General features: G+C 40.8%; 1 protein-coding gene across 3 annotated transcripts in view; it reads right to left on the reverse strand.

Moving 5' to 3' along the window:
• The window catches only part of ATP13A4 (ATPase 13A4), a 159,870-nt gene that overhangs the window by 54,927 nt on the left and 94,259 nt on the right, over positions 1–10,684 (reverse strand). For all 3 annotated transcript variants that reach the window (XM_047788920.1, XM_047788911.1, XM_047788928.1), the window contains exons 14-17: positions 8,124–8,274; positions 6,490–6,576; positions 6,107–6,260; positions 4,797–4,908 (exon numbers count right to left, since the gene is read on the reverse strand). In XM_047788920.1, the coding sequence (XP_047644876.1) occupies positions 4,797–4,908; positions 6,107–6,260; positions 6,490–6,576; positions 8,124–8,274 (504 nt within the window). The remainder of the gene's footprint in view (positions 1–4,796; positions 4,909–6,106; positions 6,261–6,489; positions 6,577–8,123; positions 8,275–10,684) is intronic.

Consider the following 10,684-nt stretch of genomic DNA (forward strand, 5'->3'; position numbering starts at 1 on the left):
AGCCATCTGGTCTTGGACTTTTGTTTGTTGGAAGTTTTTCAATCACAGTTTCACTTTCAGTACTTGTGATTGGTCCATTCATCTTTTCTATTTCATCTTGGTTTAGTCTTGGAAGATTGTACTTTTCTAACAATTTGTCCATTTCTTCTAGGCTTTCCATTTTATTGGAGTATGGTTGCATGTAGTAGTCTCTTGTGATCCTTTGTATTTCTGTGATGTCTGTTGTACCTTCTCCTTTTTCATCTCTAATTTTATTGATTTGAGTCCTCTCTCTTTTTTTCTTGATAAGTCTGGCTAAGGGTTTATCAATTTTGTTGATCTTTTCAAAGAACCAGCTTTTAGTTTCATTGATCTTTTCTATGGTTTTCTTTGTTTCTACTTCATTGATTTCTGCTCTGATCTTTATGATTTCTTTTCTTCTGCTAACTTTAGGTCTTGTCTATTCTCTTTCTAGCTACTTTAGATGTAAAGTTGTTTGTTTAAGGTTTTTCTTGTTTCCTGAGGTAGGATGTATTGCTATAAACTTTCCTCTTAGAATTGCTTTTGCTGCATCCCATAGGTTTTGGAATGCTGTATCTTTGTTGTCATTTGCATCTAGGTATTTCTTAAGTTCCTCTTTGATTTCTTCAGTGATCTATTGGTTGTTAAGTAGCATGTTGTTAGTCTCCATGTGTTTGTGTTTTTTTGCAGTTTTTTTCTTGTTGATATCCAGTCATATAGCTTTGTGGTTAGGAAAGATGCTTGATATGATTTCAGTTTTCTGAAAATTACTGAGGCTTGATTTGTGGCCCAGAATGTGATCAGTCCTAAAGTATGTTCTGCAGTGCACTTGAGAAGAACGTATATTATGCTGATTTTGGATGGAATGTCCTATAAATATCTATTAAGTCCATCTGGTCTAATGCTTCATTCAGGGCCTGTGTTTCCTTATTAATTTTCTGTTTGGATGATCTATCTATTGTTGTAAGTGTGGTGTTCAAGTCCCCTGCTATTATTGTGTTATTGTCAATTTCTCCTTTTAAGATTGTTAGCAGTTGTCTTATATATTGAGGTGATCCTATGTTCTGTGCATATATATTTACCATTGTCATATCTTCTTCTTGGATTGATTCTTTGATCATTTGGTAATGTCCTTATTTTTCTCTTATAATATTCTTTATTTTAAGGTCTATTTTGCCTGATATGAGTATTGCTACTCCAGCTTTCTTTTGATTCCCATTTGCATGGAATATTTTCTTCCATCCTCACATTTCCAATTTGTTTTTTTTTTTGTTTCGCTTTGTTTTGTTTTTTTGTGTGTCTTTCTTTGTTTTGTTTTTTTGTGTGTCTTTTTTTTTCTAGGGCTGTTCCCATGGCATATGGAGGTTCCCAGGCCAGGGGTCTAATCAGAGCTGTAGCCACTAGCCTACACCAGAGCCATAGCAATGTGGGATCTGAGCTGTGTCTGCAACCTACACCACAGCTCATGGCAACACTGGATCCTTAACCCACTGAACAAGGCCAGGGATCAAATCTGCAACCTCGTGGTTCCTAGTCAAATTCATTAACCATTGAGCCATGACAGGAACTCCACATTTCCAATTTGGATGTGTCCCTAGAAATGAAGATGGGTTTCTTGAAGACAGCATATATATGGATCATTATTCAGCCAGTCTGTGTCTTTTGGTTGGGGCATTTAGTCCATTTACATTTAAGGTTATTATTGATATGTATTATCTTATTTCCATTTTATTAACTGTTTTGGTTTTGTTTTTGTTGCTCTTTTTTCTTCTCTTGTTCTCTCCTCTTGTGATTTGATGACTATCTTTAGTGTTATATTTGAGTTGATTTTTCTTATTTGTTTGTGTATCAATTGTAGATTTTTGGTTTGCAGTTACCCTGAAGTTTTGATATAGGATATTATATACACATATATGAGATTGTTTTAAGTTGTTGGTCTCTTAATTGCAAGTGCATCTTCAGCATCCTGCATTTGTACCCTCCTCTTCTCATGACTTCTGATTTTGGTAGCATATTTGTATGTGGATGATTTCCTACCTTTACCATATATATGCCTTTACTGGTGAGGCTTGTCATTTGTGGTAACTTTTGTTTATAGCTGTGGCATATTCTTTTCTGCTTAGAGAAGTTCTTTAGTATTTGATGTAAAGCTGGTCTAGTGTTGCTGAATTCTCTTAGCTTTTGCTTATCTGGGAATCTTTTGATTTATCCTTCAAATCTGAATGAGAGCCTTTCAGGGTAAAGTCATCTTGGTTGGAGGTTTTTCCCCTTCATCACATTAAGTATATCATGCCACTCCCTTCTGGCCTGCAGAGTTTCTGCTGAAAAATCTGCCAATAACTTTATTTGGGTTCCTTTGTATGTTGTTTGTTTCTTTTCCCTAGTTGCTTTCAATATTTTCTCTGTGTCTTTAATTTTGGTCAGTTTGATTAATATGTGTCTTGGGGTGTTTCTCCTTGGGTTTACTTTATATGGAACTCGTTGTGCTTCCTGGATTTGAGTGAGTGGTTCCTTTCTCATGATAGGAAAGTTTTTGGCTATTATATCTTTGAATATTTTTTTCTGTCCCTTTCTCTCTCTCTCTTCTCCTTCTGGCTCCCCTATAATATGGATGTTGGTACATTTAACATTGTCTCAGAATTCTCTTAGACTGTCCTCATTTCTTTTCAATCTTTTTTCTCACTTCTGTTCTGCATCCATGATTTCCACTAGTCTGTCCTCCACCTCACTTATTTGTTCTTCTGCCTCCTGTATTCTGCTGTTGGCTGCTTCTAATGAAATTTTTTATTTCATTTATTGTATTTTGTATCTCTTCTTGCTTAAGTTTTATATCTTGTATCTCTTTGCTCAGTGTTTCCTGTAAATTATCCATCTTTGCCTCCAGTTTATTTCCAATGTCTTGCAACATCTTCAGCATCAACAGTCTAAAGTCTTTTTCCTGAAGGCTGAGAATCTCCAGATCACTTAGCTGTTTGGGGTTTTTTTTTCTTTCTCCATTATCTGAGTTATACTTCTCTGCCTTTTCATTTTTATAGGTTTTTGTGTGGTATCCTTTTGGCAGAAAATAGAGTTACAGCCTCTCTTACTTCTGACGTCTGCCACCCTTGTGGCTGAAGTTGGTATGGGGGCTTGCTGTAGGCTTCCTGATGGGAAGGGCTGCCCACGGGTAGGTGGGGCTTTGTCTCCAGTGAGATTAGAGGTGGCTACTGTGCCTAGGGGGTCTTTAGGCAGCCTGTTTCCTGATGGGTGGGGCTCTGATCCCACCTGGATTATTGTTTTGCCTGGGGCTTCTCAGCTTTGATGGGTGGGGCCAGATTTTCCCAAAATGGCCACCTCCAGAGAAAGGCACACTGATGAATATTCCCAAGAGCTTTACTTCCAATTTCCTTCCCCCACAACAAACCACAGTCACCCCATTTTCATAGGACATCCTCCAAAAACTGTAGTCAGGTCTGACCCAGATTCCCATGGAGCCTCTGCTTTGCCCTGGGTCCCAACACGCACAAAAGCCTGCATGTGCCTTTCAAGAATGAGGTCTCTGTTTCTGCCAGTCCCATGGAGCTCCTGCACACAAGCCCTACTGGCCTTCAATGCCAGATGCTCCAGAGGCTCTTTCTTCCAATGCCAGATCCCCAGGCATGGGAACCTGATTTGGGGCTCAGAACCCTCACTCCTGTAGGTGGGTCTCTCTAATACAGTTACTTTCCAGTCTGTGGGCTTCCCACTCAGCAGGTATGGGGTTGCTCATATCACATAATCACCCCTCTACCTCTTAATGTGGCCTCTCCTCTTTGTCTTCTGGAGTAGGATTTCTTTTTGAAGGTTTCCCAGTACATTTGGTTGAAGGTTCTTCAGCAGTTGTAATTTTGTTTTTATGAGAGAAGGTTAGCTCCAGTCCTTCTATTCTGCCATCTTAATGGCATCTTCCCATTTTAGCTTTTGGGCATCCCTATTGTAATCTATAAATATCAAAACTCTATTTTTATTTTTTTGCTTTTTAGGGCTACAAGTGTGGCATATGGAAGTTACCAGGCTAGGGGTTGAATAGGAGCTATGGTTGCCAACCTATACCACAGCCACAGCAATGCCAGATCCAAGCCATGTCTGTGAACTAACCACATCTCACAGCAACACTGGATCCTCAGCCCACTCAGCAAGTCCAGGGATCAAATTCCCATCCTCAAGGATACTAGTAGGGTTTATTACCACTGAGCCATGATGGGAATTCCTCAAAACTATCTTTAGAATAGACCTGCAAAGCTTATTTTTCCACAAAAATTTTCTAGATTATATGTTGAGTCCAAGCTATATTTATTTGTTTCATTAATTTGTGTATTTCTTACCAAGATTTTTTTCAGACAAGTGTTTTCTAATTTTCAACTAATTCACCAACTATAATAAAAAATTAAGATTATAAAATAGCAAAATAGCAAATGAATGAATGAATAAATAAATACATATTTAAAATAACAAAAATAATTAAAAGCAAAACTTATTTTTGGGTCAAAATAGGGGCATGACCATAATTATAAACTCTCTGGAACACAGGTTATATTCATATGTCTGTTATCACAAAGCTGTACATATTTTATGATTTATACAGCTATTTTTTATCAATTCTCCCAGTCATTGTTCACATCAGCTTTGGGATTTAGGCAGGGCAGAGATGACTATATTCTCATTTACTAAATATAGACACATTTCATGCATACAAATCAATAAGCTATATCTACTGCCCTGGAGGATCTTCCCAGAAAACCATTCTGCTTTATCAAAGTTCTCCCCGCCTCATTTACCTCATCAAGGCAGTGGTGTGGTGGTCCATTTCCAGCTTTTTGTAGGCCAGTCCTATGACCCGGAAGCCCTGTGTCGTGTAAACCTGAAGTTCACTAACAAAACTAGTTGGTACTGTTCAGAAAATAACACATGATTAGTGCACAATATGAACTCAGCTGGTACTGGCAGAGAAATTCTTTACAAACAGATCCAACTCTTGCCCAAGAAAATACATCTCTAAAAAGGTACACAAAAAAGTCAATGGGAACCTTAAATATTACTACATTGTCACAGTTGACTTTGTGGGATCCAGTGAAGCAGAATGAAAAGAAAGAATTCAAAAAAAAAAAAAAAGATAGCCTGGGAAAAGTGTATGATTTTTTTTCCTCCAGTTTAACTAACAATTATTTATTGAGAGTCTGCTATGGGTCAGGCCTTATGGCTATGCAGAGATTAAACACCAACCCTCACTCTGAGGATCTCTATCTAGTAGGATCACTGCCAGTAGACTGACAATACAATTAAATTAGGTCATTTCTATGATACAGGCAATTGCAGTATGATAATGGAAGCACTTGGTACCTCTACCAGACAGGGAGGAGATACTCAGATGGAGAAAGGAAAGATCGTTTTGGCTGAGGGAATATCACATGCTCAACCATGGGGACATGAGACAGCAAACCTTGAGTTGATAGTTTAGCCCTGGGGAGCACCGGATGTAAAGCTAGGAGTGGTAAGGAAAGTCTGGAAAGTTTGATAGGAATTAGATCATGAAGGCCATATGTATGGTCCTCCTAAAGGATTTTGAGATTAGCCTGGAGCCTACTGGAAGCAACCAAAGAATGAAAACAGGAAAGTGACAACAGACTTATACTATGTGATGGAAAAACCAATCAGGTCACAGTCTGAAGGGTGAATCAGAATAGGGGACACTGAGAACTGGGAGCCAATTCAGCAACTATTAAAAATGGAGAGATGATGAGGGCCTGAGCTGATGGAGTAACAGGGCCATAACGTAGCAATAGACAAGATAGGGACACTAACGGAGAGGAGAAATCTGGGAAGAATCCTAAATTGGGATGGGGGAGTGGTGCTTTGATTAACTAAGGTGGGAAACAGAGAAAGTGAGAAAGATAAGCTTGCTTTTGGTATTAAGTTTGGGATTCTAATGACTCATTCCATTGGTAATGGCCTGTAGGCAACTGGAGTCATCCATCAAGTGCTGAGTTGACATATTTGGGCTGGAAATACAAATTTGCCAGTTGTAAGAGAAGACAGTTCAGAACAGAAGTCAGGACAGAATAGCCAGAACAGAAGTCTGTTCACTTACCTGTCTCAGGTTGGCAAAAGCTGGCCACCCTCTCTGGTGCACCTTTCATGAATGCCAACCGGTCACCCCCCATCTCTTGGACAATGACTGTCATCCTCTGTAGCGCTGATGAGAATGGGAACTGGTGCAGGATTGCAATCCCTTCCACTGGGACCTGGTTGAGGGATGGAGAATAGAGAGTGATTCACCACAGAGCTTCTAGCTGCTGGGAATTGATTACCCCTCCCGCAATCCTCATTTTAGCAAATAAGGGCAACAAGAACGCACCAGTTTTCACATGAGGAATTCAAAGAATACACATCTCTGGGCACTCAAAATTATGGGCCTGAAGGAATTTTCCCTCTGAGTTAGGTGTTGTCAGGTAGAGAGCAAGCAAAGCTTACCTGGCTGGCTGTTTTGCAGGGCTTAACAACCATGGCACATGCCGGTGCTCCCTTGATATGGAAATCGTCCTCAGAAGTCGCCATTTCCTATTTCATAGGGGATATTTCGTTGTAGAGATTTCTTTCTTGTTCATCCACTAATACTGTGCCCAAACCTCCCCCCTTGAGAAAATACTCAGATCACCTCAATGTATTCTCCTCCCTTAGCCACATGGAGATGAACCAGACTTAATTCGCCACACACAAAAATAATGCATCAGAAATGCTATAGAACTTAAAAGGCAGACACTTCTGAATTATTCATGCCATTTCTCTGCTCGATGTGCTGTATAAAGGCACATCCTCCATTTCTGAAGGGCTTAACTTGAAAATCGGGAGTGTGGCTAGCCAGCCCCTAGTGTCTTTCTTCTCTCAGTTCACTGCTGCTCCTGCTCTTCCCTCTCTAATTTGGATTGATGGTCCTCAGGGTACGGCAGGCCAGGGACAGTGACGTACGTGGTTAATGTTCAGTAAATACTCAGTAATTGCCATAATAATGACCCTAAATTATAGTCAGAGGAATCTTCTACGCAAAGATGCCAAAATGCTTTATAATCATCTCACTGAGTGACAGAAACAATCTCAGAGGGGAAATTATAATCTCTACCTAAAGATATAGAAACAGTAACTGAAAAGGATGGAGAGCGTTACATCAGACTGCTACAGAAGCTTGCCCTATAAGAGCAGGAAGGGACCCCAATGCTTGTCTCCTTCAGTGGGGCTCGCACATGTAACACAGGGCCCTGTAGCTGCACCAGCTACCGGGAATGGAGAAGGGCTTGCGGCTTAGGAGCTGGGGATGTCTGTCTCCTAAACTGTACCTTTACTCAACTCCAACTATTTGGTCTTTGTAGGGTGCTTCTGAATAAGGTCTCCTTAAAAATATATATATATATATATATATTCTAGCTTCTTTGTTTTATTTTATTTTAATATACTATTTTATTTTGTTTACTGCTAGTCACATTCATTTTAAAGTCATGGAAAGCCCCAACAGGTGAGGTGACTTCAGGGGGTCAAGAAGTCAGCACAGGGCCAAGACCAGATCCAGGAGAGCCAGATTCCTCTCAGCCTGAACAAGCCTATTTGCTCTGAAATTGACTTCAGAGTCTCAACAAAAGCTCTGCATGGTTTTCCTTGTTATTGTTTCTAGTCTTAGAGACAAAATCAATATTAAAGTAAGGGGAATAAAACTCCTTGTGACAATGAGTTATCCTAAGAAATGGGGACTGTGATATTTCTTAATCCCCGTGTTCTGGGAAACTTTGAAGTCAGACATGATTTATGCTACAGGTGGAAAGAATTAGAACATAATTATATAATAATTATATTAATACTGTTGAGCCTGTGATACATGCCAGGCACAGTACCAGGGATTTTTAAAATGCATCATTCCATTTAATCCTCACAGTAACCCTAATATGGAAATTCATTGTACAAAGGAGAGAACTGGGCTTAGGTGAGTTTGCCTCTCATTGCCAGAGGTACTCCTTATTGGAGACCTGGCATTTTTTAAGAATTGAATAGCCATGGTAAAACCTGTGTTGGTATGGCCTTGAAGAAGCTTCTTAGAATTTTGGAGAGCAGAGGCTTACCCATGTGGTGGCTTCAAACATTTTGAGGTCCAGTGGGTCTCCTTGGATGGTCCCATCGAGGAGGATCAGAGAGTGGCAGCTGGCCATGGCCGCACACAGTGGGCCCCAGGGCAGAGCCTTGCCTGAGGCAAAGCTGTGGACTTCCTGGAAGCTAAAGAAGAAAAGGGAAATGGCTCTATTCCTATTCTTCCAGGCCAGAATGGAGCTTTGGGAGGTGACTCTTTTTTAAAATAATAAGTTAAGGAGTTCCCATCGCGGTTTAGTATAAACGATCCCAAATGGCATCCATGAAGATGCAGGTTTGATCCCTGGCCTCACTCAGTGGGTTAAGGATCCAGCATTGCTGTGAGCTGTGGTGTAGGTCATAGATGCAGGTTGGATCCTGCATTGCTGTGGCTGTGGCGTAGGCTAGCACCTACAGCTCCAACTCAACCCGTAGCCTGGGAACTTCCATATGCCAAAGGTGTGGCCATAAAAAAAAAAAAAAAGACAATAAATAAATAAAATAATAAGTTAATATGCTTTGCTACATTTCCTACCCATTCTCTAATCTCCTTAAATGAAGAGTGTTTCATTTGGCCCTGGTCCTTATGTAAGTTGATGAATAAGATACAGGTCCTGAGGTTCTTACAAGTTCTTTCTTCCCTCTTTTCCTTATCATCTCTCTAGCACTGATTCTAAATCCAGAGGTATAGAAAGAACTAGAAGTATCACCCTTGGCTCTAAGTGCATTCACTTGCACCTGAGCCTCCAGACCACTTTATTTCTTATGCCATGAGACAGAACAGGCTAACTCGTACTATGTGTATTTGCGTTATCTTCCTCAACCTGTCCTTCAGGGCAGGGCTGTCTCTTTACTATCTTTTTCTCCAAGATATCTGATGTTTAGTCCACAGTAGACAGTCAAAAAATATATGAGTAAATAAATGAATGAGTCAATTACTGGCAATCTGACAGACGGTAATGGTAAAGAAATGAACTTTAAAAACCACTTTTGAGGGGAGTTCCCGTCGTGGCGCAGTGGTTAACGAATCCGACTAGGAACCATGAGGTTGCGGGTTAGGTCCCTGCCCTTGCTCAGTGGGTTAACGATCCGGCGTTGCCGTGAGCTGTGGTGTAGGTTGCAGACGCGGCTCGGATCCCGCATTGCTGCGGCTCTGGCGTAGGCCGGTGGCTACAGCTCCGATTCAACCCCTAGCCTGGGAACCTCCATATGCCGCAGGAGCGGCCCAAGAAATAGCAACAACAACAACAATACACAACAACAACACAACACATAACACAACAACAACAACAAAACCCGCTTTTGGGAGTTCCCGTCATGGCACAGTGGAAATGAATCTGACTAGTATCCATGAGGATGTGGGTTTGATCCCTGGCCTTGCTCAATGGGTCAGGGATCCAGCGTTGCCATGAGCTGTGATGTAGGTCACTGGTGCCACTCAGATCCCGTGTTGCTGTGGCTGTGGCGTTGGCTGGCAGCTGCAGCTCCAATGGACCCCAAGCATGGGAACTTCCATATGCCTTGCTCGGGTGTGGCCCTAAAAAGCAAAAAAAAAAAAAAAAAAAAAACACAAAAACAAACAAACAAAAAACAACCCAACAAACAAACAAAAAAACCCCACCACTTATGAAAAGGACACTGCATTTGCATTCTCTCTTCTTCCAACCTGACTTCTGGTGTCTATACTGCAGCCATCATCACCATAGCTTCCCATAGAAAGTGGCCTCATCTAAAACCTACTAAGATAAAACTCAAAGGCCATATGCAGGCTTCTTCCACTAATTCAGAGTTGATGTCATCTAATAAAGATGTCCTCTGGACCTTATTGGTCAGTCCCTTCTTAAATGTGTGAATCAGTAAGCAAGTCACAAAGCAGACCATCCTATCTGGAGGACCCTGAGTGGCAGAAAGAGCTTCCTGGATTGAGGCCAAATCTGCTTTTTGGAGCCAGTCAGAATCTGCTTGCTCTTCCTCCTCCACATGTCAACTTCTTTCAGATTTGTGGACCAGCTTGGCTGTACCCCCTTTTATACTCCCTTCCTCTAGGATTACATAGGAACCTCAAGCTCTGCCTCCAGTGTGCAGTTTCCAGACCTTTCTAGTTACTCTTTCTTGGAAGAGTTTGTATTTTTTACTTTTTGTTATTGACTTAAAACATGGTCTCCAGGGTCAGACTATGACTTCTCATGTTATGGGCACTGCATTTCCTTAGGGTACCTACACATCAGAATGTTAACTCACAATCCAGCTGTATTTCTTCCTGGATTCCTCATTCAAGCTTCCTTAAAAGCTCAAGAACCTTTTAACTGAGTACTGACCCTGCTGATCATACCTATTTTTATAAATTGAAAGATCAAGCTGCCTCAAAGGTTTACAATGTGTCCCTGGCGTTTTAGTAAAAATCTAAAAGTAAGCAATCATCAGCAGAGATTAACACAGATTCTTGAGCTCACATTGTAAAGCAAACACAGATCAGGAAAAAAGAACCTTATTTTTCAGCTGGCACACAAACTATCCTCCACATATAATTCTGAATACGTAGTTCTGGGTTCCTGTG

The sequence above is a fragment of the Phacochoerus africanus genome, chromosome 1 (genome assembly GCF_016906955.1).
Source record: "Phacochoerus africanus isolate WHEZ1 chromosome 1, ROS_Pafr_v1, whole genome shotgun sequence".
Taxonomy (NCBI): Eukaryota; Metazoa; Chordata; class Mammalia; order Artiodactyla; family Suidae; genus Phacochoerus; species Phacochoerus africanus.